The sequence below is a fragment of the Montipora foliosa genome, chromosome 2, assembly GCF_036669935.1.
Source record: "Montipora foliosa isolate CH-2021 chromosome 2, ASM3666993v2, whole genome shotgun sequence".
Classification (NCBI taxonomy): Eukaryota; Metazoa; Cnidaria; class Anthozoa; order Scleractinia; family Acroporidae; genus Montipora; species Montipora foliosa.
In genome coordinates this window covers 42,820,233-42,847,732 of record NC_090870.1, presented here as the reverse complement: position 1 = coordinate 42,847,732, position 27,500 = coordinate 42,820,233, and the positions used below count along the sequence as shown (strand labels likewise).

At 39.4% G+C, this 27,500-nt stretch overlaps 3 protein-coding genes across 3 annotated transcripts in view; 1 reads left to right on the top strand and 2 right to left on the bottom strand.

The window, feature by feature from the left end:
* Window positions 1-636, bottom strand: part of LOC137990819 (carbohydrate sulfotransferase 10-like) — a 16,546-nt gene extending 15,910 nt beyond the window's left edge. The window contains exon 1 of the mRNA XM_068835926.1: window positions 441-636. The gene's annotated coding sequence lies outside the window, so the exon portion shown is untranslated. The remainder of the gene's footprint in view (window positions 1-440) is intronic.
* A 7,763-nt stretch (window positions 637-8,399) lies between these two features.
* On the top strand, window positions 8,400-11,608 carry LOC137991708 (uncharacterized). The gene is made up of 3 exons (XM_068836744.1): window positions 8,400-8,700; window positions 9,583-9,990; window positions 11,160-11,608. The coding sequence occupies exons 1-3, from the start codon at window positions 8,400-8,402 to the stop codon at window positions 11,606-11,608; spliced, it is 1,158 nt and encodes a 385-aa protein (XP_068692845.1).
* Window positions 11,609-14,282: 2,674 nt separating this feature from the next.
* Window positions 14,283-27,500, bottom strand: part of LOC137993174 (E3 SUMO-protein ligase PIAS3-like) — an 18,142-nt gene continuing 4,924 nt past the window's right edge. The window contains exons 4-17 of the mRNA XM_068838873.1: window positions 26,527-26,577; window positions 26,351-26,441; window positions 25,091-25,228; window positions 24,457-24,562; window positions 22,833-22,906; window positions 21,451-21,482; window positions 21,306-21,368; window positions 19,929-19,994; window positions 19,766-19,854; window positions 19,229-19,318; window positions 18,615-18,762; window positions 17,902-18,074; window positions 16,396-16,439; window positions 14,283-15,076 (exon numbers count right to left, since the gene is read on the bottom strand). Coding sequence (XP_068694974.1) covers window positions 15,005-15,076; window positions 16,396-16,439; window positions 17,902-18,074; window positions 18,615-18,762; window positions 19,229-19,318; window positions 19,766-19,854; window positions 19,929-19,994; window positions 21,306-21,368; window positions 21,451-21,482; window positions 22,833-22,906; window positions 24,457-24,562; window positions 25,091-25,228; window positions 26,351-26,441; window positions 26,527-26,577 — 1,237 coding nt within the window. The 3' untranslated portion in view covers window positions 14,283-15,004. The remainder of the gene's footprint in view (window positions 15,077-16,395; window positions 16,440-17,901; window positions 18,075-18,614; window positions 18,763-19,228; window positions 19,319-19,765; window positions 19,855-19,928; window positions 19,995-21,305; window positions 21,369-21,450; window positions 21,483-22,832; window positions 22,907-24,456; window positions 24,563-25,090; window positions 25,229-26,350; window positions 26,442-26,526; window positions 26,578-27,500) is intronic.

The following is a 27,500-nucleotide window of genomic DNA, read 5'->3' as shown; positions in this document are numbered from 1 at the left end:
AATTCCTATGCTATTATTGCAATTATAATGTTATTGTATTTACTGAAGATTTTTAACGAGTTTAAGTAAAGAACTACCAATACATCTCCTTCTAACCCCGACGGGTAGGATGCTCTACCCATATCGCCGAATCCTTTGCCTTTGTCTATTTGCCTGGGCCGTTGCATGGGAACTACCCCTTACCACGGTCGCAAGACAAGTGAATAAGACATAGTTTGATGCCAATGTGGATCGAAGAAGTTTGAATGCACCTTAAAAAATCACAGAGTAGCATCATTGTCAACCTGGTTCCAGTGTGAACCTGAATTTCGACAAGTGAATAGTTCAAATCGAACAAAGAACAAGCAATATGAAAAAGTTGGTGAGTTCGAATAAAGTTTTCCTGTTGCGCGCGGCGGCTAAATACGGTCTTTCAACGCCCGAATTCAAAATCTGTTTACCTTGTGATTGAGAAAACAAACTGCGGCTTGACGTCGCTCCCAGAATTGTTTTTGCGTTGATGAATGATTTACTGAAAGTTTATCCTTTTTCATTGGACTGTGAGTGGTGTGCATTTGTGGCCCTGGAATATTCGGCGACCGCAGCTCACTTGGTCGTCCGTCACCGAATCCCTCAAACAACCAAAGTTCGCCGTCTTCAGCCACGAGAACGACAATACATAATATCTTAGACGACGACAAATGAGAATATTTGTTCCACTTTCTTACGATGATATCGGGCTTACAGACTGGGACACGCAATTTCTTTGAGATTCCTGTGTGATAACTACCCGAGAGCAATATTTAATTAGGACAGCCTCCGAGATTTAGGGCTTCATTCGCATCCAAGTCAAAGCTTAAAAATAAGGATCAAGGAATTCATAGAAAGTGTGGAAAAAGAACTCTTGTAATTTTCTTTAGAACAAAGCTTTCTTCCTGTAGCACGGTATTCATTGGCCAATGGAAATGAATTAATTTGATCGGATTACCTTTGGAGACACCGTTAATGCTCGTTTTCCCATCAGTACGTCCTTAACCACGTGTGACTTGATCTTCATTATCCGAATTACAAATACAAGTTCCCTTTAAAGCGTCAGCGTATCTTTTATCCCCGTCCATGATAAAAAAAAAGTTTCAACGCTGATCGAAAAATAACTTAAACTGAGAGCAACCTAAGCACGTGTCTTGTACAATCATTGCTTCGGTGTCTCGAAATATTCAACTTTTCGGTGGCGTGATGGGTCTGGGTGATTTGGTATGAGAAAAATCTCTTTCATGTACAGAGATGTTTTTCTGAGGGTTTTCAAGCAAGCAAGCAACCGTGGACAGTTACTTCTGTCGGTGTACGTTGAACTGTCAAACTGGCTTGATCTGATCGGTGTAATTACAAATGGAGAACGTAGATTTGATTTAGTAATGTAGTATATTTTGGCTGACCAAACCAGTCTTCTTCAGGTAGAATAAGAGTTTAAAACTAAATCAAATCTACGTTGTGTCGGCTGTTGTTAACTATTCAGTTTTTCTCAGGGTATGTGCATGTATGATATTTTTTTCCCCTATGACAATATACATACTCTGCTCACTTAAAGGTAAAGATTTTTTTTCCAGTCTTGGTCATGTACAGGATTTTTTTTGTCTAAATACTCTTACATGATATTTTTTTCAAAATCTCCCAACCCTTCCTCACTTCCCTCATGAGTTGGGTTTCGCGGCGAAATTTTCCACCCAACAACGTCTGGCATATCGTCTCATGACGTCACTCAGACACAAAGTCGCCTGCGATTAAAGTGCTGCAAGCTCATGTTCATTAACAAGAGTGCGTGCAGGAATATTCATACTTGTACGAACTCATTTTAATGAACAAAAGAAAGGACCAAACCTCCTGGGTATTATCACATGATCTGTATTGGGAAAACAAAATGTACAAGCGAAAAAGGTCTATTGGGCGGTTCAAGAAGGACATCAATTACGTAACAGTCTGTAATCGCTCGTGATAATTCTCAGTCGGTAGTCTTGTAAAATAGTATTTGAACACTGTGGTTTTAATTCCTATGCAATTTTATTATTGCAATTATTATGTTATTGTATTTACTGAAGATTTTTAACGAGTTTAAGTAAAGAACTACCAATACATCTCCTTCTAACCCCGACGGGTAGGATGCTCTACCCATATCGCCGAATCCTTTGCCTTTGTCTATTTGCCTGGGCCGTTGCATGGGAACTACCCCTTACCACGGTCGCAAGACAAGTGAATAAGACATAGTTTGATGCCAATGTGGATCGAAGAAGTTTGAATGCACCTTAAAAAATCACAGAGTAGCATCATTGTCAACCTGGTTCCAGTGTGAACCTGAATTTCGACAAGTGAATAGTTCAAATCGAACAAAGAACAAGCAAGATGAAAAAGTTGGTGAGTTCGAATAAAGTTTTCCTGTTGCGCGCGGCGGCTAAATACGGTCTTTCAACGCCCGAATTCAAAATCTGTTAACCTTGTGATTGAGAAAACAAACTGCAGCTTGACGTCGCTCCCAGAATTGTTTTTCCGTTGATGAATGGTTTAATGAAAGTTTATCCTTTTTCATTGGACTGTAAGTGGTGTACATTTGTGGCCCTGGAATATTTGGCGACCGCAGCTCACTTGGTCGTTCGTCACCGAATCCCTCAAATAACCAAAGTTCGCCGTCTTCAGCCACGAGAACGACAATACACAACATCTTAGACGACCGTGACAAATGAGAATATTGGTTCCACTTTCTTACGATGATATCGGGCTTACAGACAGGGACACGCAATTTCTTTGAGATTTATTCCTGTGTGATAACTATCCGAGAGCAATATTTAATTAGGACAGCCTCCGAGATTTAGGCCTGAGATGAACGAACTCATGATCGTGTTCTTGCGAACTTGACATACATTTCTGTAACAATCAAGTGAAGCTATGTGATCCTCGCAGTTATGAACGCAATTTTAGCAAATGCGTAGAGAAGCCTGAGGAACTTATATATTTTTAGCCATAACCAAAATTCCATTTCAAAATGTCTTAACTACAATTACCATTTTTACACTTAAGCTTTTAACTAGAATTTCTTAAATTGTATTTATAATATGATAGTTTTTATATTTATATATTTATTAGCTTTAAGATAGGTAGACAGGAAGGATCACATCAGGACTCTAGTCTTGCGTTTTGAATAACCTGCATAAACAAATAAAGTCAAAGTCAAAGTAAGAAATTCAGGACTTCTAAGGGGTTTGTATCCGTGAATTGAGCTAACGTTGCCCGGCGGTGCGACGCCCCGGTCAACTGATCTATGAAGCCACTGATGTTGAGCTGAGCTGGTCCGTCTGTGGATTGAAATGTTCCCGTCATTAATGAATCAACGAACGAAATGATCTATGAAATGAATCATGTATCAAACTGCGGATATGAATCAAGTGAAGCTATGATCCTTGTAGTTATGAATGCAATTTTAGCAATTGTGTAGAAAACCTGGGGTTTGAACCAGTGCCACTGATATTGGGAGCTGGTCATTTGTGTCTTGATATCGACTTCAAACGAAATGATTTATGAAATAAATCATATACCGTACTGTGGATATAAATTCAAGTGTAGCCACCATCTCCATCAGTATGCAGACGCCGTCAATATGCAAGTAGGGGAACGGGTATTTGCTGCATCGTACCTTCAACTCGAGCATGCGCTGTATAGAAAATGTAAGTTAAAGCCTGCTAACATTTTTTTTTAAATTCCTTTTGTGATGGTCTAGTATGGACATAAAGCTTTAATGCCTTTTCAAGAAAAAGAAAACAGAGGTTTTTGAAAAACATAAGTATTCACGAAATACAACCACGGAAGATAACAGGTGCTGTTATCTCTGTCGGCCTGTTTGTATTTCGTTCCTAGTTCTTCTTTAAAACTTCGCAAGATAACCCTATCCCCAGGAATAATTGACCATCAATGTTCCCCGAGGTAAAGCCGAGGGAACATTGAAGGTCGAGGGGAAACAAAACTCACTGTTTCCCTTGGGGCCAGTCATTAAGTGTTTTGTTGACACGTTCTCCTCCAATCGGAAAAGGTATTTGAGTTGGGAGGTATAACAAGAACTATTGTCCATCAGCTACCCACGTTCACCTCTCTTCAAAGAACTAGAGTGAGATCGAAAAAGAATATTAGCAAAAAAGAAAGTCTTGACCCAAATCGACGGACCTTGGGGAGTGACAATAGTTTTTGAGCTATCCAATGATACCCATACATCATTTGTAAAGTTCCCAAACTTTTTAAGCAACGGCACACAAAATTTTACACGCCAGGCTTTAAATTCCCTCTATGGTAGGAAGATTTCTAGCTTGACGACAAGAAAATAATGATCTTTTTCTAACAGATAATTTGTTCCTTTTACATACAAAGTTATGAGCGCCGCTTGATTCTTGACATACACGCATATTTGTTTCGTCTTTGGTTAAATATGTGGCAGAGTTCAAAGAGAGCATAACTATTGTTAGCTCAGCCGTTGAGAGCTGTAGCTTTTATGGAGAATCAAGTCGAAATTAAGTTGGTTTGGAGAGTGAAGTAAAAAACTGAGCCTTATGTTTCAGTCATGCATGCTAAATTAAACTTCGAAGGTGTAACTACATCCAAAAGATATTTTTATCAGGCAAACAAAGTGATATTTAATCAGTGAACAAGAACTGATCAAAGCAAAATTTGGTGATTTACCTAAAAGTGAAGCGGGTTCATCCCTGATGTCATCATAGTCTTTACCACCCACTGGGGTCATCCATATCTATATTGAGAAGTGAACCATGACGAGAATTTGAATGAGACGATGCCGCTGCAAGAACACGATAGTGGCCGGGTTTTCTGCAGTTACTCCTAAGGAAGCTCGAAATAGTTTCTCCTTTTTTCAAACAAATATATTCTGTCCTTAATAATAGTTAGGGTAATCATATCAAGACGAAATTTGGCCAGGTTATTAAGTACCCATCATAGATTTGTCACATCACATTTTCCTCCAAAATAACGTTACCATGGCAGTGATACAAGGCATTTCTTTGAGCCTTAAAATCAACATACATTGTCTTGTTTGCAAAAACGGGAGGGTGAAAACTTCCCATTTAGCGTTACCAGATTATGTTTAAAATACTCTCTAGATTATATAAAATTTAACAAAATTTAAAGACCAGTTTTTCAGAAAAATCAGTTTTTATGAAATGTCTCAATTTTTTTTTTTTCACCTACAGATTTTTTTCACCTACAAATTTGAAAGATAAACGTTTTACATTAATCTAAGCTAACATACCAAAAATGCAAAGAAAATTACCGTCCGGAAGCAGATGTAAACGAGTAAAACTGCAAAATCAGGAAAAATGAGAGGGTTACGAGATTAGCATTTACGCATGCTTCACGCGCTCATTCGAGACTGCGCGCGAATGGAGCTACTGACGCCAACAAGGGATTTAAGTGACCATTAAACAGTTTGTGTAGAATTGTCGTAGTTTTTGTGAATAGGAGATGTCTGTTTCAATTCCATATATATAGGAATTGTTAGAAAGGTGAGTTAAATTAATGGTATTTCTTTATTTCTGGTGACCCATTTTGAATCATGAGCTGACGCGAGCAGTTTTTAAAATTGCGTGTGTCGCTTACGCGCGCGAGCGCTCTGCTGAAAACCCTTTTGAGCCTCCTTAGGGCGCGTTCGATTGACCCTAAACGGTATATTTGGCGCGTTTCGAAGCAGCAAGGATAGTAAAAATTTGTCTAAAATAGCATTTTAGCAGCAATTTTAATGTAAATCTCCGTAAAAATGAAGGATTTCTAACTTATATTCCATGTATTCCTATTCCGGAAAACAGTCAATCGAACGCACGCTTAGTAACTACATTGCATGTCAGAAATGTGGCGATGTGGACATGAATTTAAAAATAACCCCGAAACCACGAGGCGACAGTTATGGCAATGCCACTAAAACGAAGGGGCTATTTACATGAGACCGGGACAAACTCAGATCGGTATGAACTTGTACCGGTATGAAATTTTTGCAGCCGTTTACATGAACTTGGTGCCTAGGAAGAAATGATATCTTTTGTCTAGTAAATATATCGCTGACCTAAAAACATATAGGCTTGAAATTTCTGGAGCCGGTCTGAGATGATGAGTTGTTTTCATTTTCATGAGAACGGCACGAACTCAGACCGGTACGAGAGTTTTTTGTCTCGGTCCAACAACCGAGACGAAATCAGTCCTGTCAGGATCCCATGACCCGGAGCCTACACCTCTACTGTGTTCGTGTCACAGCGTTCACAGACCGATTTATTTTTAGATTGAATTTCCCGCTAATGAGACTCCCACAGGAGCCCGATGACCAATTACAAGAAATTAAGCTGACATCATAGGGTCACCGAACCGGAACTGCCTTTGTTTTTTCCGGAAAAGATAGTCTAAAAATAGATCGGTCTGTAGAAATGCCGTTACATAGGCCCATTATGGGAGCTGTAGGCTCCGGGTCATGGGTTCCTGGTCCTGTCTGAGTTCATTGTCAGGCCGGTCTCATGTAAATGCAAGAAAAGACATGTATGGTGGCCGAACGGACTCGTGCTGGTCTGAGTTCGTACCAGTCTCATGTAAATACCCCCTTAATAGACCTCTTTACTTTATTTTCAGATTCAGATCACGTGATGTTACTCTAGGGCGCTTTCTCTTTGTGCGGAAAATCCGATTCATCCAGTGGCAAATCAAATACAACAGAATTTCCACTGGTTTTTTTTTTTTTTTTTTTTCAGGAAAAAAGGAATATTTCAGAGGTATTCCTCTTTTCTCGATTTTTCCCGAATGATCGGAAAATCCTGTCCCATTTGCTTTGTTCCACTAGTACCATGCTCCTTGAAAAAAGAAAAAAAATCGCGGACCCCATGGGCTATGGTGTAAAGCTGCCCAAATGAATCGTGCGGGGTTTCAGTCAATTAACGTGGAGCTTTTAAAGCTCGTAGCTGCACAACTGCAGGTGAGAATTACTACTTACGAAGTAATGATCGAAAATCCGGCAGCTATGTTTGTTATTCTAAATGATTAGTTTTCAGTCTTTAAAAAAAAAAAGAGAAAAGAAAATCTCAAAAGGAACACACCCGTCCCATTCCACATTTTGATTGCGGAAATTTGTTCTGTTCCTTTAAGCAGAAAATTCTCCCCAGTTTTTGCATTTAAAAGGAAAGCGCCCGTCGTCGTATGACTTGCATATGTATGCATAACTTATGAAAAACCAAAAGAAAAAAGTCCCTTGGGAACATCACGTGGTCTGAAATGGGAAAACAAAATGGAATTGTGCGGCTTAGATGTCTGACGTGAAAGTTAATGGAATACTTGTTTGAACAGATTTCATTTTGTGAGATCAACATCGAAGCAGGTGAAACAACTTCAAGATGTCGGACAATGGCAGTTTCTTCGGTGGCTGAGGAAACACATCAAAATTGGGGCTTGTAGAGACGACAACCACTCATCGGGCTTTTGTATCCAGAGCCAGCTCGCATCCATCTTTTCACTAGATGGTTCAACAGAAACGAACAGCGGGTTCTGGTACGTTATCGAGAAGAAAATTGAGAACATTAGCAACAGTAACTGCTAAAACAGTGATGGTAACGCAACAAAATAAAAATAATGTTCTCCGCACACTTACTTCATTTCAATGCAATTCTCAGCAAAAACGAACGTGCGCCTTTCATTTGAAAAGAAAAAGTAGTAAGAATTTTCTGCCAAATGGGAGTGTAAAAATTCCGCTTCACACGCGAAATTGGAAAGAACAATTTGAACGAAAAATATGTGAGAATATTTTCGGCTAAACCGAGCGAAGGCAAATTCCGGTCACTAAGATCAAAACAAGAAAATAATAAGTCTCAAGTTTTGACGTTTTCCCATACAAGTATTCTTGGACTTCACATGACGTCACGGCCGCCATGTTGGTGTCCCCAAACAATGAAATGGCGGCCATGTTGGTGTCCCGATCCAATCCTCTAGGAATTGAAAGCTATTATTATGCTAACGTCTTCTTTTGTTTTCGTTGAAAAACATGTCTGTTGATCACGTGAGTGAAACCTAAGAATTAGACAATTCCATATCACTAATGCCTTATGCGCGTGTCCTTGGTGAATCTAGAATTACTTGGATGTCTTCGAATTCTTTCGAAACTGAACTCTGGAAGGCAACAATAAGCTGATATGTGGAGGAATTGCGAGTTGCTTGTGTTTCGGTTCATTCAAAAACAGCGAATTCCCGAAGTACAAAATATTAACCTGTTGTGAAACCACCCGGTTTAGGCTGTCGCGTGCTCAATAATTTCTTGCGACGTCACAATAAGATCATAACGTACTAGTGACGACAACAATTACTTTTCCCTCAAAAACTCCGTGCTGGTAATCAAAGAAGGAAGTATGGATCAAACAAGGGAAGAAGGAGATATGCAAGAAGACGAACACAAAAATTGGACTGAGGCTTTTAATCTTGATACGAGATGTGATAGATCTGCCTTCCAGCAGACCCAAAACGTATTCCAGCAGCAAAATCCAAGTCTATGCTCACAGCCTCCGTCAGTGGGATTACAGCCTTCCAATGCGTTGCCTCAAATCCCCATTTATCCATCTCGATTGTTTTATCAGTGCTACGCTCCACCAGCTTACTCGAGACCACTATACGATCCATGTGCGTCTTACCCTGCGCTGTATCAAAGTGAAGGTAATACGACTTTAATAATCCGTTTAAGATCATTTAATTGTTTGTCACAATGCTATTAGAAACATTTACAATTTCCTCCGGCATCAATCTTTCCAGTGGATATATCGCTACTTTTAACTATTTTACTTCTTATACCACTCTTTATCTCTCGGAAATCAGTACACGACTAATTAGTTGTCTCTGTACAAACAATTGTTGTTTCCGCGGGACAAATTCTACGAAGTGTTCGGTAATTTATCAAAGCCTATGGGAATCTTTATTTGTACTCATAACATTTCCATTTTTATTCCTGATATCGAGAGCAAAGGGAAAAAATGAAGTTATTTCCGCCTTCTGTGCAGAGCTCAAACGTAAGCCGTGGCACAAGTCGTTATGCCGAACATTTCCATGAATCCTTATATGGCTCCATTAATTTTCACTGACTCGCGGTTTTATAGTTGTTGCTTTCAATATGGCATGAATAGATAAAACACCATCCCATATTAAGCGCTTTTATTTATTTGAAAATGTTTGCTATAAAAGAAAAGCTTTTCTAGTTCGCCTTGGAACACTGCTCAATATTAATATCGTAAAATGTTCTACGGGGCCCAAATTGCTGGAGGTAACGGTAGGGAAGATAAGAGGGAGATTTTGAAGTGAATACGACTTTTTATAAAATAATTACGATAGAAGACTTTTTTGCCGTGTTTCCATAGTCTCATCTAAACACTCGGGAAAGTTGGGAGAATTCTCGACAGTTATGCAAACACTCGACTGCGCCTCGGGTTTGCATAACTGTCTCGAATTCTCCCAACTCCCCCTCGTGTTTAGATGAGGCTATGGAAACACGGAAAACGTCCTCTATTGCTTAAATGTCCCGCACTGTTTTCTGATTTCATTCAGAGTTCCGCCCTAAAGAGAAACGCCGCCGATGTAGAACGGTCTTTACCCAGGAACAACTATATCTCCTCGAAGAAGGATTTTCGGAACAGAAATACCCTGACAGTAAATTTCGCCAAGAGATGGCTGCGAAAACCGGTCTAGGTGAAGACAGAGTGCAAGTTTGGTTTCAGAACAGGCGAGCAAAAGAAAAGCGACTGATGGAAGAAAGACTATTCCGTAAACATCAACACGAAGATTCAAACATAATCGAAAGCAACAGAAGCGATCCTGCTGCGGCGAAAGGTAAGGAGAAGCAAATTCTTAGTGACAGATGCCAAAGCCCGCAACAAAACGATCATGATGAGGAACTGAAACAAGTAACAACCGAAGTAGAAGATCGTGGTGTGGCAAACAACTTGAACGATCAAGGTAGGCCCAGAGAAAACGAGACAGGTGGGATTTGCCTCTTTTTTACGAAATAGTTATCGGAAGGAGAACGTGTGGTTCTTTCCCGAGTACGTTCGTGTCGCCATCGGTACAATAAAGAAAATTATTTTTTCCGGAACTGAGAAGAAAGTCGTGACATAGCCAGAATCCCATGCACTTTTCGTTATGATGAACTTATGAAAACTGACTGTACTTAATGGTCCACCTGTTCAGTTGTGGAGCATCCGAACCAGAACTCGTATGGTTGTTTCTTTTTCGGGGTAACTCGGACTTTTCACGAGTATGCCCAAGTCATCATCATCACGGCAGATACAAATCACAAGTCTCAGGTCACAGGTCTGTTTAACCAATTCGAAAAGAAACCTAAACATTCATTAAAGGTAACCTTAGACCTATAATTAGACCTTTACAAGAGTTTTTAGGCCTAAGGTTAGCTGTAATGAATGTTTAGGTTTGTTTCTGTATTGGTAAAATACAGACCTGTGACCTGAGACCTGTGTTTTGTACCTTCCCAATCATGCACTGTACTTCTTTTACTCCAGCTGACCAAACGAACTTAAGTTAATGAAACCCCTACCAAGACCTAACAAAAATGCAATAATTTTTGGATAAGCACTTGCAGTCAATCGATAAAGGCCATCAGTTCTCACCATTTGTAAATCGAGGCAAAGTTTCATGCGTCTTTCGTAATCGTGTGGACCATGTACGTTCATAAGTTTCAAACAAATAGTTCCTTCAGGCATACTTCGATACAACTCTGGTTCGGAGAATGAATGTAGGAAAGGCCCTGTTTACAAGCAGGTATGGTAACCCTAGCTGCCTTGTAAACACGTCGATGAAAAAAAGAAATGTGTGAGTGCTAGGGTAACCCTCTTGCTAGGGTAACCCTAGCACTAGGGTTACCCTCCCTCCTTATAAACAGGGCCTTAAAAAGATACCTTTCAAAGACCTTTTGCCTTTTTATTACCTTCGGGCTTCGACTCATTCCGCTACAGGGATTAACGGCGTCGAAACACAAAACGGAATCGATTGCAGTTTGAACTTACGAGTCCGTACGGCTATGAAGGGCGCGGTGCTTAAATTCGTGATGAGTTTACCTCAATAGACGGCTATTTTCCTAATAGAAATTCTTTATGTGCTCTCATTTGAAGGTGAAGATGCAACAAACGTCTCCACTGGCCCACCGCAACTGCAAGACCTAAATATTGCGACATATTTAACACCAGGGCCACGCCCTCGTTCCAGGATATGTCGAGTTGAATCAGATGAATCGGGCACCTCCGATGATGACTCGGGTGATAGCCGGGTCCTCTTTTCATTGGAGCCAGGAATTAGCGCTTCCTTTGCTGACAGTCTTCCTCGGTACTTGTTCGTAAACGCCGATGTGTCATCGTTTTGCCAAACAAACACAGGAGGGGGCAGAATAGGAAGTTCCACACATCTGATGGAGGTTTTTCTTCCTGAAGTAATACAGACCGAAGGAGAGGAGACCGTCATTTGTGACGGAGATATCGAAAAAATCGAGCAATCAGTTGAAGATGCTGATTCGCCCACAGAAGATGGCTCTCAAAATGTAAAATTTGTCAAACTGTGCGTTTAGACTGTTAATTTCAAACACTAAAGAAAGTAATAGCTCCGAATGTTGGGAGAGAATATAGGATAAAAGAGTATTTCCTTCTGCGAGTTTTTGATTCAAAATGCCTAAACGACAAGTCAAGCTGTGGTCCGTAATGTAGAGCAATAAAATTAAAGAGGAAAATTGTCTCAGTCGGATTGTTTCTCGTTGCTAGAGAGCTCCATTTCTTTCCTTGGGAAGACAGCGATGCTGCTAATTGTAGTCCGATTCGAGTTGGATGCCAGCATTCTCACGAGCGGGATAGGGTATTTAAAAAGATATTTACTATGTCAGGAGCCGTTAAATTATAATTTGATCAAAGCTGCGAGTCAATTTTATTAACCACCCCCCTTTCACTAGTAAAATATCTCGAGCAGAGGCCCTTTGGCTCACGCGCTCATTCGACGAAACATATCTTTTTCTGAGGTTAAAAACCTGGCTATCGGCCTATTAATCATTTGTCAGAAAGAGAAAATTCCTGTCATCTTCAAAAAAAATTGGCATGCATTGCGTACGTGTGGTAGTGCAGTAACGGCGCTTTATTCCATAATGTCAACTGAGCTGCTTTTTGTCTTCCAGGAGATTCAAGTTGTCTTTGAATAGGGAGCTTTAATGGTACACAATATTGTTTTGGTATTGTATATCACTTTAGTGCCATGGTAGAAGTCTTAGGTAAATAGCCCACTGAGAAGCCATGTGGTTACTAGCAAAGTATTGGCCCAGAAAGAGTAAAGAAAAAAGGGAATCGAGAAACATTGCCAGGCTTCTAGGCTGACATGTTGATCATTTTCAAGTTCCCTCGCATTTCTTTTCACCACAGGTTCACGCGTGCACTCTGAGCGTCTAACAGCTTTGTAATACAAACGTTCGCTGAAGTTAACGCTATCCGATGGGGTTAGTATCTGGCTGGGTGACCTAAAAAATATACCATTTTATAACAGAAGCATAGGACCGAAAATTCTATACACCTTATTCCAAAATGGCCGCCATTTAAATATTCTTTTGTTTTTATTCAAATAAGCCCTGGATGCCTCGTAATTAAGTTTAAAATTCAAAAGAATATTTTATCTTGAACGAGGCAAAAAGGGCCAATTTGTATCCGCATGAATCAGCGGCCATTTTGGAATGAGGTGTATTTTAACGCTCGAAAATGCGAACTAAGCAAGGAACAGGTTTTGTTAGCTTGCTTTATGCAAATAAAATATTGATGCAAAAGTAAATAAATATTGATACACAGTTATCAGGACGGTCGATCGAGAATAAAATATTTTGTCCTCAGAAACAAAATTTACGACATGAAAACAATGCTAATTTTGAACCGTGAATATAAAGTTACCATCAGCGAAAAACATTTTGGGAGATTTTTGCTACGTCCAATTTTGTTATTGTACTTTTGGCTGCAGAAGTAAAATCGCAAAATCGAAAGTGACATCCCATTCAGCGGTCGCCATGATAAAGTCACCGCGGCGTGTTTACTCGCGAAACAGTGAAGCATCTGCGTCAAATGATGGCAAGGTACCGGGTTTTTGTTTTTGTTAGGTTTTATTTTTCAAGCGTTATAAAGTTTGACAAGAAATATGCGAATTCAAGACAAAGATTACAATCGCCAAACTCTTGAAGTTGACCATTCTTTCTGCAGAGTCAAAACTTTACTCTCCAAGACGAGGTTATTTATCACCAGGTAATTTCATCGTTTTGGAAATAGCAGCTACTTTATTATTCATCAGCGTCACAATTTTTTGCTTATTTAGGGGGGCTCACTTTGTTGAAACTAAAGCATGCTTCCAACAGACCTGGGTAGTAGCCAAAAACGGGGCTAGGCCGGCTGGCCGGGCTGGGGCTGGGTGGAGTCAGAGTTAGCCAAATAAATTTAAAAACAAACCTCACTTTGCGATATCACCGAAAGAAGCAATTGTTGTCGACGACCATTACTTGTCGCTTTGACGATTCCAGATATTCATTTTTCATCGCCTGTCTTGTTTATCCAATTGACTTCATTATTGAGCTCCATAAAGGGTATATTTTGTTTAAAGATCCACTAAAACACAATTCGCGTTACACTGACTTTCAACGCCATTGCAGGTTAAGTTAAATATTCTACTGTGTCCACCGGATAAAATCTATGCATTTCTAGTACCCCCTCAAACTTGCCAAACACACGCGCAGAAGACTCTAAACAACATGACACTACTTAGCAGGGGAGGGACAGGAAAGACGTTTCGTGACACAGAAAAAAAAAATTTAAAACACAGATTCCGACTGGGTCTGGCAACCCAGTAATTATGAGTCTAGACGTTGGTTAAAAAGGAGAATAAAAGAAGCGTTCTACATCGCACGCTTCCGTCCAGAACTAAACAAACAAGTGCAATCACTGAACCTGTTCCCCATGGGAACAGGTATTACATAACTGGCATTGCCTGAACTATAAGAACACTGAGCGTATGCAGATTATTTCACTCTGATGACGATCAAACTGATCGGAAACGTTTAGACTCATAATTTTAACAGCTTTTACCTTTCTTAACTTTTACTTTTATTGGCAAAATGTACATACAATCAGATTAAGATCCACAACTTCGCCACGAAAAAGAAATCCTCCAAGCCCAACACTACTAGTAATCACGAAACAGCGAAGCAGGGATAAAAAGGGAACCAGGGATTTAGTTTTAAAAGTGAAGTTTATTGTATTCCAAGAATGGGTATTTGCACAATTAACGATTTAAAGGCATAGCACAGTTCCAGAGTCATCCATGACTAACACTTAAATTAGGATGACGCCCAAATACAGCCAAATACAGTATTCACAGCACATTACGTGACAACAGTTAGGAAGGCCCACAAGACAAATTTCTCTCACAAAAAATAAATAGCTTAATTCATCGTTTTCTTTCAGAATTCGTCCTTACAATTTACTTCCAAATAATTAATTCCGAATAAGAGGTAAATATCTTGGTCATCTTGAATTTCCCTGGCACATGTCGCGTTCTCGTCATTAACATGGGAAATTGTCCATTTTCAAAGAGTTGATTCGCATAGAAGTAGTTCAAGTAGAACGAGGGGAGTGGGGCGGGGTGGAAGGAGTAATAACGTCTATAAGGTTTCAAGCCCGATAAAAACCGAAGGGTGTCCGAGAACGCAGACAGCCCAGTGCTGTTCATCTTTTTCAGATCCAAGGACTTTCAAGTGTTATGTACAATAAAAAGATGTATTTTACACTGTCTGATTCAGTGGTATTTCGCGTTATTTGGCAACCACGACGGCTCGCTGCTATCTCCGATTTTCCAGTTGGATTGAAAGTGTGAGGGATTGTTATCCAGATGCTGTCAATCCAAAGGAATGAGCTCGATGCAGTTACTTCAGTGCCCGGTATTTGGATAACTGTCAGTCCAGATGAATGACATTTGATGACGAGTGAGGGCCAAGAAGTCCATGGTACATTGCGGCGGTAGCATACTGCAAAACATATGACTTTTTAATACACCATTACCAGGTTAACTGTAGTCCCCATTTTAAAGCAAACTCCTGTTCGAAAACACAAGCAAATCCCCTGTTTTATATCAGAGTATCAAAATTCCTTTTACAATTATCTTAAGGAGGCTCGAAAGGGTTTTCAGCTGAGCGCGCGCGCGTAAGCCACACACGCAATTCGTAAGCTGCTTGCGTCAGCTTATGATTTAAATGGGTCACCAAAAATAAACAAATACCGCTAATTTCGCTTACCTTTCTCCAATTCCTATATACATGGCATATAAATAGACATCTCCTATTCACGAAAACTACGAAAATTCTACTTAAACGGTTTAATAGTTACTTAAATCCGTTTGTGTTGACCCAGAGCTCCACTCGCGCGCGGACTCGAATGAGCGGGTGACGCATGCGTAAATGCTGATCTTGTAACCCCCTAATTTTTCCTGATTTTGCAACTTTACTCGTTTATATCTCTGCTTCTGGACAGTGAATTTTTTTGATTTTTTGCATGTTAGCTTAGATTAATTTAAACCGTTTGTCAAATTTACAAAAATTCTGTTGGTGAAAAAATAATTAGAGACACAATTCAAAAAAACTTATTTTTCTGAAAAACTGACCTACAGATTTTGTTGAATTTTAAATATTTTAGAGAGTATTTCTAACATTATCTGGTAACGATGAATGGGGAAATCTCACCGTCCCGTTTCTTCGAAAAGGACCACATATGTTGATTTTAAGGCTCAAAGAAATGCCTAATATCGTTGCCATGGTAACATTATTTTGGAGGAAAACATAATGTGAGAAATCTACGATAGGTACTTAATACCTAGGCCAAATTTCGTCTTGATATGATTGCCCTAACTGTATCTAAGGACAGAATATGTTTATTTGTTAGAAAAAAGGAGAAACTATTTCGAGCCTCCTTAAAAAGTGGTCTTTTAATAAAATTTCAACAACGTCGAGTACATGCTATTTTCAGCACAACAACACTGTTTGTAACATACTGGGCCCGGTTGTTCGAACGCCGATGAACTTAATCCAGGATTAGCGCAAACTTTTGTTTCATGTTCACTTTTTTGTGAAAGTTTCTTTTGCTAATTTTTCTTTTTCAAGATTGACTTCTTCTAATGTAAAGTTTTGCCGAATATCAGCGTTGAACAGCATTTGGGAGTACTGAAATTAACTCCTTGGTTAATTTTTAATCTGAGGTTAGCGTTAATTGGCTTTTGAACAACTGCGCCCAGATTCGATTAAGTAACCAAAAAGTACTGAAAATCCCAGTACGAAGAAATGCATTAGCTTACCGGTGGTTCATTGGGTAAGAGATGATATAAATCAAGATCCATGCCTAACAAAGCAACATGCAACATAAAGAGCCAGTTAAATCAACATCGCAAATGTAGGCAAAGGCTTCAGATCTGAGATCTCGGAGCAAGCGAAACACTTCAGAATAGAAACAGTTGGGACTTCAAAGGCCAAACCCTTACAACGAAACGAGAGATCAAGTGGCAAAATTCAGATTGGAGGAAGGAAGGGGGGGGGGGGGGGGGGTTACCAGGGTGAACAAGGAAGGCATAATATAGAGGTAGGAGCACTCGCCTACCACACTGACCGTAGGTCCTGGAGGTCTTGCCCTTTGCGGGAGACAAATGTACGACCTTCGGAATACAAGTTCGGATATTCAACCCCTCAGTAAAATCGGAGACTTTGGGTACTCGGAACCTAGTCTTTGATGGCCTAGCTCCCGCGATAGTTCAGTGGGTGGATGGTCGTTTCGCTAACGAGTCATTTCGCTATTGCCCAGTTGGCTAACGTCTGGTCAAATTGAAATTTTTAAAGGTTAGGATACTCAAAATATATAGATCACAACAGCAACACTTCAATACGTGGTTTTGAATATCATAGCGTTTATTGTTATCTACCGGGTATCTCGCTTCTCAAATGGCAATGCAATAAAAAGTTTTATTTACTAGTACAGTAAAACCTCGCGAGTAAGAAAGTTTAGCCTATACAGGTTCTTACATAAATGGTAATTAAAAGAACTATAGGCTATCTAGGTTCTTAAATAGGTTCTTATTTTCTGAAGAAAAAAACTGACGTTGTAGATAGAAGAATTTAGTGGTAATCGGCCTTCGTTCCCGTGCAGCAGCCAGTTTTTCCATAATTCGAATAAAATTTTAATACAGAATTTAAAAGTTCACATAAATTGGGCTATAATAAGTAAAATCGAAAGATCACCTGAATCTTCTGAACATCAATCGATTGCTCTTATTTGCCAAAGCGCACACTCACGTACATGTTTTAGACTTTAGAAATAGGAACCAGTTTCAAATAAATTTTAGAGCCAACAGGTTCTTGTTTAGAGGGGCTCTAACCGAAAAAATTTAAGCTTACAGGTTCTTACTCACGCGGTTTTACTGTATTTGGAAGGTCGTAGGTTCCTACAAAGCAGCAGTTGGATTTTTTTCCCCCGAGTATTCACGGATCTCCATCGAAAAAAATAAATAAATAAATAAAAACACGTCTCTTTGAAAAAGCCAACAGTCAACTGACTCCAGTTGGCAGTAGATTGTGTCCAGAGGTCATACACATACATGGACCATACTGTTGCCTTAATTGAGATCTTTGATGTACTTAGGAAAATGACTATTATTATCACTTTGTGGGGTTTTGTGACTTATTTTAACCCTCACCTAACGGCTCAGGTTAAAACGAGTCTCGGTCGGGCCCAAAACATAATTATTTATGCCGGCGAACACAAACTGTTGTTTTGTTAGACAAAATTTTAGTACTGAGAAAAACAGCATTACCTTGACACGGGAAATCAAGCTGAGGCGGAGGAAAGAAGTTTGGATTCAACAGTGATGATGCATGTGGTGATCCTGGCATCGTGTTTGTGTTATTAGCGTAAACCATTGAGCCAAATGTGGTTGGTGTCTTTACTCCTGGTATGCCTCCAATAACATTGTTGCTAATGGTGGCCCTGCAACACGGACCATACAACTTACTCTCACACTTTTAACTGAAAGTTACTGTAAATCAAATGGCACACAATATTTCTTGTTGAAAAAAATGGCTTAATGTATTGCTTGTAATGCAGAAAATCTATTTTTGTCACCGCTTCCATTACATGTCAACATTGTCACTACCAACCGAGCAGTAAGTTAGACGCAGTATGCACTCGGTCACCTAATTTCTATCACCACAGAGACCTGTTTACTGCAGCATAGGTCACTGTGCTCCACTTCCATTGGGGAGCTTCAGCACGCAACTTTCTCGAGCTACTGCCAGCAACCGGAAGCAACCCGCATGCCAGGACAGTGGTGTCTCCCAGAGTTTTAAATGAATCGCCTCTAATAGTGAAAAGATACTAAACAATGTAAATGTGGTTGTGCGAAGACAAGTGAAAAGGGAAAACCGCTCACTTCCGGTTGCCGTCCGCAACTCACAGACGTCGCTTGCTTGAACTCCTTATCATGTCTGCAGTAAGAGATAAAGATTGACTAATGCACCAGTAGTTTACCTGGATGTACTTAACGTTGCATTTGTATTATCGTAGTCAGTCTGGTCTTCCTCTGTCTCCTCAAAATCGCTATCAGTATCACTGTCTTCTGTCAGGTCAATGAGTTGTACCTCCTTGTCTTTTCTGTTCTCAGGTTCCTGTGGTGCCGCTAGAAAACAAAGTCAAATTTATCTTTTAGAGCAACTTTCATATGACCTTGAAAAATAAACGACATACGTAAAAACAGAACGAAAACAAATATGCAAAACATTTAATTGGCTTATCGAACAAAACCAAACGAGCGCGAATTTTCATTGGCTTAGCGAACGCAGATGCAAACAACGTCATCTCTCCGTGGAACTTTCTGGAAAGTTTCGCTTTGACGTCATTTGAAAATTAATGTAGTAATGCGATTGGGCAATCAAATTGTTTACTGCCCATTTTAAGAGTTTCCTCTGCGGGAATAAGGAGAAGCTTTGGTTTTAGTCTTGCCAAACATTGGTTCGTGAAACACTTTTTCAAGGTCATACGAAAGTCGCTCTAAAAGGGTTCAAAGTTAAATGCCAGTAAACCAATCTACAACGGAAGTTGAAATCATTAGATCTCTGGACACTTACGGCTAACTGATTACCAACCTTGAACCTTCATTACGGTGGACGAACTTCTGTCTGGTGTTACTACTGTTGCAGATACCAGAGCACTGATTGCCTTCTTACTTTCAGCCTCTTCAAAAATAATAAAACATTAAACACATCCCATATTTTCAGATGCAAATCTATTACTGACAAGACAAACGTAAATTATATAACTTACATCACGTTTTAAGCAAGTGAGGTGACCACCCAAAAAGAACTTTCTGATGGCTTGCGTTAAACAGCAACATTAAACATGCATCATTTAATTTAATGAACTTAGCCTTCTATCCTTTTGAAAGCCACCCTACAATACAGCCCTGCATACTTCCAAGTTGCTTATGAATTGCATCCATTTTTGTGGAGATTTTGGCTGTCATATTGCTTGGGTAACCCCAAAACGTTTCTACCTTGTTTATGAAATCTCACTTTACCATTGTCATAGATAGACTTGTAGTACGTGTGCATCAACTTTGCCTATACCTTAAGGCTTCCAAAATCTTCCAAGCCTTCCCAAGCCTACTTTTAAATACACTGTACCTTGGTCATTTATGGGCCTCCAAGAGCCATTTTCGTAAAAACAAATTTCGTTACAAGTAGCTGCAGCTTCTAGAATTTCCTTGAACAACCTGCAATGAGACAAAAGTATTAATAAAAGTATCAAAACGTCTCGTGCTTAAGCTCCCTTACATTTCGTTCTTACCCGTCCAATACAAGTTTGTCAAATGGCGCCTTTTTGTCACAAACTGGGCAAATCCAAGTTGTTTTTCTATACAAAAAAGGAGAAAATTGAGCCGTTAAAATCAAAAATGAAAAAACAAAACAAACTAAATCACTTACAGGACAAAAGAATTGTGTAAAAGGAAGGACGGCCCTCATCTGGAAACACTCAGCAAAAAAATAATACATGTATATTACTGGCATAAAATATTGAATCCAAAGCACAAGCCTGAGGAGAAGGAAGTCATAGAAACAAGATGAGAATATTTCGCATTTGTTGAATATCAAAGTATGGCATCTGACAGGATGCGGCGATGCGGATCCACATAATTAACCTAAAATCCGCATCTTCGCATAATTACGATATTTTCCGCATAAAACAGAAGAAATGCCTGATATTAGTGATAAACCAGCGGCTTACCATCCTCACAAACATAAAAGCCAAAACAGATTGACTATTCTGAAACGCTTGTTTTCCTGAACATTGAAGAAAACAAGCAATTTCGTTCGCAAGATAAAAATTCGTAAGCAGTTTCCACGCATTTTTCGGCCAATGAGCATCGACTCTAGTTGAAACGTTTTCATAACATACCCTAGGCTCGAAATTTTTTACAAAGATGCAACAAGATATAAAAATTTAGCCGCATGTTAAAATGCATCGTTTGTAAAAGTAGGGACAGTTTTACAAAACAAAATTGGAGCCCGCAATACGTATGTGTAAAAAAACCACTGTAAATGTTGAATGATCGAGAGAATGGATCGTGGTTCAACCACATTAAAATTTTCCTCCATATCTCCAAATTCACAAAATTATGATGAGAAACAAAATATATTTTTTATCGCTATATTTATTTTTGCAAAAGTTTCGGCACAAAATTAAATAAATTTCATTGCAGCTAAATGAAATTTAATGGAGTTAACAACAGGGGCACGTCTGGTGCATACCCTGCGGTTTCCTTCACTTGTGTTCTGTAGGACATAAAAATAGCTTTGTGGCTGTGTAGTGGAAAAAGCATGTTTCAGGAGCATTTTTAGCTCTTGTTTTCCCCTACCCTCGCTTGCTTTTCCATTGTGTTTTTTTTTTGTTTTTTGTCTTTTTTGCAGTGTGACGGGTGCCTGTCTCCCATGCTGCTCCCATGGCTGGTTTGCCAGTATTTTTAAGTCATGACAGCAACCTCCACAAAGGAGCTGGATGCCAATAGTGGAAACTTCTGGATCCTCAGACAGGAAAAAAAAGTCTAGTCCTCAACCTCAAGGTGTTAAGGTTGGATGAGTGAATGTTCTTGAAGCATAATAATAACCACAATGATAATGAAACCACTTACAGCTTCACGTTTAAAACAGTTCATGTACACTGTACCTTTCATTCATTTGTAAATAGAGAGCTGCATCAAAGCACTGCAAATGGCTGCAAGTGATGGACCTGGAGATAATGCAAATAATTAAAAATATATTTTTTTTTATAAACAAAGAATCAAACAAACAATCAATTCTTTCAGGCTAACCTGCATGGAAGAGTCATCCGTGTCTTGCCAAGCTTACGAAAAAAAAAAAGAGTTGGGTCATTTATTATTATCTGTCAATACTGCAACAGCAATGCATATGCGGAGCAGTGGCAATTTTAACATTGTCTATAAAACTCTTAAAAGTTTGATGAAACTTATGATTAACATTCAATGATACCAGAATAATTTATATTAGATTTTTCCTATAAATACAGTATGAAAGCATAATTAATAATGTTACAGCTCACCAGGCATCAATAAAAAAACCAAGAAGACAAACAAAGAATAAATAAAGCTTACAGGTGATAAAAAAGCTCAAGAGGTCATGTAAATACATGTACAATAAAATAACTATCTCATCATCAATTAGGCATCTTACACCTCCTAACCTAAAGCAGTTGCTGTTCTATCTTGCACAGTGTTTAGAAATCCTGTGTCCATTTACATTCATTTATCCCTTTTTTTTTTCAGATTTAAGTTGCTGTGGCAACTATTTCTATCCAACTTAAAATCAAAATTAACAGTCCAAAACATTCAAGCAATTAACTTTCAAGGTCTTTTCAGACTCAAACCAAGCCAATTCCTTGATACGAACACTAACAATTTTCAGACCTGGCCAACGGTTTCTTACTCATGCATGAACTTGACCAGCTTTTGTTCTATTACTGAGAAATTAATTCGAAAAATTGTGAAATTATTGGGGGGAAAATTGTTTGATCAATACCAGAGAGCAAAAATAAATAAAAGAACATGTATTTCAACGACCAAATTCCAATTTCAAGAACAGACTTTAAAGACTTGAAGTTACTGCGTTTTTCATAATTCTGCGGAATCTTCAAGCACTAAGCGCCGAACTGCGTTTTGGCTTCCATCAATCAAATTTCCAAACATAGCTGGGACGATCGACTTTGCCTCCAGAAAGTGCCCTGGAGTTTTAGTTTAGTTCACAGCTCAAACACCATTATGATCATGTTTTTAGATATTCTTCGGTAAAAGATTCATACAGATTCCATCGCTTTCTATCAGCGTCGGGTTTGAACATACGAATGTACCGTGGGAAACAAAGATGCTGATTGGTGGGTTGGTCACGCATCAATTGATTTCGTCATCTGAGCTTGGCGTCGGAAGTTTGATTGATGGAGGCCAAAACGCAGTTTGGCCGTTGACACTCTAGGATGAATTCCACAGAATTATTATGAAAAATGCAGTAACCCATTGACTCCTGGGAGTGAGACTTAACAGATTTTTCTCTGTCTAACACCAAACGATTTTACTCGTCAACTGGGGACGAGCTGGGGCACCTGTCTGAGGAGTGAAGGAGCTAAAGTGCACTTAAAACGTTTCCAACACACATACACCAGATACCACATGTAGTTACTTACTGGGCATAAAAGAGAAACACGCAAACTTGTAGTGGCTACTTCACTGTCAGGGTCATGGGCCAGCTTCTCCTTGACTGCAGACAAAAAGGGCAAATTAAAATAATGTTTGCAGCATTTCACTGTTATTAATTTTATTTCTCCACATCTAACTGAAGTCCCCTACCAAAAAAAAATGCCAACATCATAATTCTCAAAAATCAGATAAATAAGTCTGTTTTGCCACTTTTGCAGTCACGGCTGGTTTTATGAACTTCTGAGAGTACTTGTCCATTCACCACAATACTGGGGGTCACGTAACAGGGCAACGTTACAGCAGAGACCAGACAAATCCAGGATTTTTATGCCCTTCTCTATGCAAGTAGTGTGTGGGTCTGCAATGCCTTAGAGAGGTTATGAACCAGGACATTTGTGAGATGGGGTCTACAGTTTATACTCCTTGCCCAAGAAGACTTTAAAATTCCCCCTCCCCATTTGTAGATGAAACAACAAAGGCAGGGGTGCTTTTTTCCACTTATTATTTTTATTCAGTTTGGCCAGAGTTGGAGTCTGCATCAGCCCAATGCTCAACTGAGCCAATCTCACCAGCTCTTTCATGGCTTTCCACTAACATTGAGGTACATGTATTCAATCTTGGAAAGCAACTAATATCTAATAGTAGCACTTAAAAACTACCAGTTACATGTAGGCCCTGCAAAAAAGGATGCAAATATTACTGTTGTTGCAAAACTCTGCAGAGGAAAACCAGCAATGTTTTAAAATATCTGCAAACTTTATTTATGATAGAGGGCTGTCAATAAGAGCCAGTAGTCAGCCAAAACCGCCAAATAGTAAGCCATCTTCAGTCTCCTACATTTGTCTCATTTTACCACTAGACAAAATGAAAAATCTTACACTTGTTGATTTGGGCCAAGCGAGGGTAAGTACCTCTTTAAGTACACTCACTTCCATCGCCTTCTACTTAAATAATTATTATAAGCCTTCTTCTTTCACCAATCTGTGGAATGGGCCCGTATTATTGAGTGCCTGCCCCACCCACTTCAGTTAAACAATTTGATGAACTTCCTTTCCTTTGCAGGAGTGCTCAGTTGTGGCTCAGTTGGCTAGTACGCGGCTTTCGGAGCAAGAGGTCCCGGGTTCGATCCTCGGGTGACTCCAACGTCTGTTTCGACTTTCCTCTGATCCGTGTAGCTATAGCTATAGCTATATCCATAAAACGGAGCACTGACAGAGGGAGAAGGGTGAAGGGCACACAGTCAGCTTTCAGTTTCGTAACTGAAGGAACTACCGACATTACATAAAAGTGACTTTACCTTTACCTTTCGCACGGTGTGTGCCGTATCCAGTTTTCACTGTCAAGGTGTACCGGAACAACCACAACAATAGAAAAATATGTTTTCAAAAACATGAGTCCCAAGGGAAAATGGATAAAATTGTTCTTGGCCAGCGAAGAGATTGCAGGTGCGACCATGGTCTCGCTGTTATTTCGCAAACAAGAAAGGTTCCCTGGTCTGAACACAACACCTCTCAAGAAGTTGAACTATATATTTTACAAGCGAAAGTGGGCTGAGCAGTGACTCAGTAATTCGAGTCCATTCCATAGATCCGTGGTTTTTGTATTACTTACTCAGTGCCCTTGAATGGTCAGGATTTCTGTAACCATGTGCCTTTAGTCTTTGTATCAAACAGCTAGATGTGACAGCTCGGGCAAGTTTTGCCGTTACCACATGCCTCTGTTCAATTCAAAGAAAAGAAACCAAAAGTACTCAGTAAGAAGAGAAGCTCTAACAGAAGATTTAGGAATTCTTTAAATAAAAACCACTTAGGTACACAAGACGCAGACTTGCAGAAACTGATAAAAAAATGTACAGTCATGTAAGTGTACCTTTAAAACAGGAATAAACCTTAATGACTGCCTGATTACTATAGTTGGATGGTACACTACTAGCTGAGCTTTGAGAGACTTGTATGAGGTAGACAATTCAGGAAAAACTGTTGAATCATTATACTGTCAGGACTGAAAAAATTATAGTCAAATGGTGTATTCTTCCTATTATAGTGAAGGAGAGGGTAAAAGTGTTAAACCACAATACATGAATGAAGAGATAAAGTGATAACACATTTTTTGCAGGTTACTCTATTACAGGAGTTCATCAATACGATTGCTTCACAGATAAGGTTAGCATGTCACATAAGCGTTCTTTCCTGTGCAATGAAACCTAGAGGAACAAAACTCTTTCCTCAGTAGCTACTCCTCTTACCTGGCCGAATTTTGGTGTCCAGGAGATCTGAATGTGATTTGCCACAGTTGGCGACAGTCGACATAAAGGTGTTATATTTATAGGCTTGCTGGGCCGTTTACATTCTGAATTAGGATTGCAATTTTGAGAAGTGTAACCCTGAGGTTAAAGAAAAAAAGCCAAATTTTTACCCTCACATGACTTTAAAAAATTGCACCTAAAAATTAAAATTAAAATTAAAGCACAAGTTAAGCAAAATCATTGGAAGTGATGGTCCTAATTAACATCTTAATGAAAGATTTTGATGATTTTTTTGTGTGGAAGATCCAAGAAGCAAGCTGATGGAATAGTGGAACCGCTGGAGGAGTTGTGTGAAGAGGTGGAAACGGTGAGAGGTTTCTGTTATTTGGGGGATAGGGTGAATGCAAGTGGTGGTTGCGAGGCAGCTGTGACAGCAAGAGCAAGAATTGGCTGGGTGAAGTTCAGGGAATGTGGAGAGTTGCTGAACTCAAAAAGGTTCTCGCTGGAGGTGAAAGGAATGGTTTATCAGTGTTGTGTAAGAGTGGCGATGTCATATTGGAGTGAGACATGGTGTCTGAGGGAAAATGAGATAGCAGTTTTGAGAAGGACTGAGAGAGCAATGGTGAGAGCAATGGTGAGAGCACTGTGGTAGGTGCAAAACTGATGGAGAAAAAGAAGGCAGAGGACCCGATGGAGATGTTGGGATTGAAGGAAACAATGGTTCAGATGGCAAAGACAAATGGAGGAAGATGGTAGGGGCATGTGTTGAGGAGGGATGATGGGCATGCGTTGGGAGGTAGAAGTGAAGGGCAAGAGGAAGCAAGAACGACCAAAGAAGACGTGGAAGATGCAAGTGGAGAAGGAGAGCAAGAGGGTTGGTTTGGAGAAAAAGGACGCCATGGATCGAGTGAGATGGAGAGTGGGAGTTAGAAAGATTGCTGACAAAGTGGGGTAAATCCGGCCACCCCCTTTCTTTATCCAACATTCATTATGATCATAATCTGGAATAAAGAAGAATCAAAATTCTGAACCACGAAAAATTGTGAGCCACAACATATACATGTAGTATATGTATGAAATTAAAGAAAATTAAAGATATTACTGGTAAGTACATTTTCACACCTCTTACTATTTATTGGGATGCAAATCAAGTTACGGTTTAAATTTTGTATCAATCCAAAATGGTCATGGCCTTCAGCCAATGTTGAGATCAAGGTGTACAATCAAAAAAATAATGACAACAGTAGCAAAATCACTCACAGGTAAGGGGCATATTTTTCCATTAACTTTGATACAAAGAGATGAAGGGAAGTTATCTTCTTGTTCACAACTTGTTTCAAACAGACAAAATCTAAAAATAAAAAAAACCTCAGAAAACAGCCAAACCTTATTTCCTGCAATGGAAATCAATGACAATCGTACATGGTGCTACATACCTTAGCTGAATTTGTACAGTAAATTCATTGCGAAAGTTTGGACGATTGTCCCTATTAAAAGAACAAGAATAACAAGAGTGACACCATAGTGTAAGGGTAACACCCAAGCCCACTCAAGGCTGTGTCCCCTTTCAATCAATGCCTGATGGTTTTAGTTGCAAATGGGGGGGGGGGGGGGGGGGGGGGTAAGAGGTGAAAGGGTTAACTGCCTGGATAAAGTTTACACCCCACAAGGCTGCTGCCTAATGGTCGCCTGGGGCGCCTTATTTGCGAGTTTGGGCGACCAAATTTCAAACAAGTAGCCCGAACAGGTGCCTACATGTACATGTAACTTATCACATACACACATATTCTTTTTGGTCATGCAGTGAGGTTTGAGGCAACCCAAGGGCTGGTGTGGACCTGCCATAAAATCCTAAATACCTAAAAATTACTTAGCGAAATTAACAATTTTAAAATGTTTAAAATTTCAAATGGTAATAAAAATTTTGAGATGAAACTAACCTTAAAACAAATGACAATCTAAAAAACAAAGTTTCCAAAAGTTAAAGTATAAAAAATCAGGTTCTTTTGATTTAATTAAACAAGCCTCTTTCTCGAATTGTATATTGTCCAATACTATTGAAGCACGTTTAAGTCTTCCTTTAAAAAGGTGGTAGGACGTTGACTCCCTGATATTAAATTCCATACGATGGGGCCCCTGTACCTCACGCTATTTCTTCCAAAATTGCTGCTTTAACCCACTTGGGAGAAGTCTTTTGCGTGTCTTAAGTTATAATTATTGGCATTTTTAGGAGTTCCGAGTAAAACTGCAATTTGCTCAGGTAATAATTATTTGTTGTTGCACACCTGGTACAAAATGGAGGCAAGCCTACGCTCATAGATATAGCTCAATGACTTCCATTAATTTTAACAAGTTGGAAAACTCCTGAAACAGGTGTTTCACTGGGCAGTTTGTGGATCAGTTTAGCGGC

Bases quoted from the DNA above. Each gene is read 5' to 3' on its own strand.
- LOC137991708 (XM_068836744.1), top strand. From the start codon at position 8,400: ATGGATCAAACAAGGGAAGAAGGAGATATGCAAGAAGACGAACACAAA. The intron at 8,701-9,582 runs GTAATACGACTT...GATTTCATTCAG, and splicing joins TGCGCTGTATCAAAGTGAAG to AGTTCCGCCCTAAAGAGAAA. The intron at 9,991-11,159 runs GTAGGCCCAGAG...TCTCATTTGAAG, and splicing joins AAACAACTTGAACGATCAAG to GTGAAGATGCAACAAACGTC.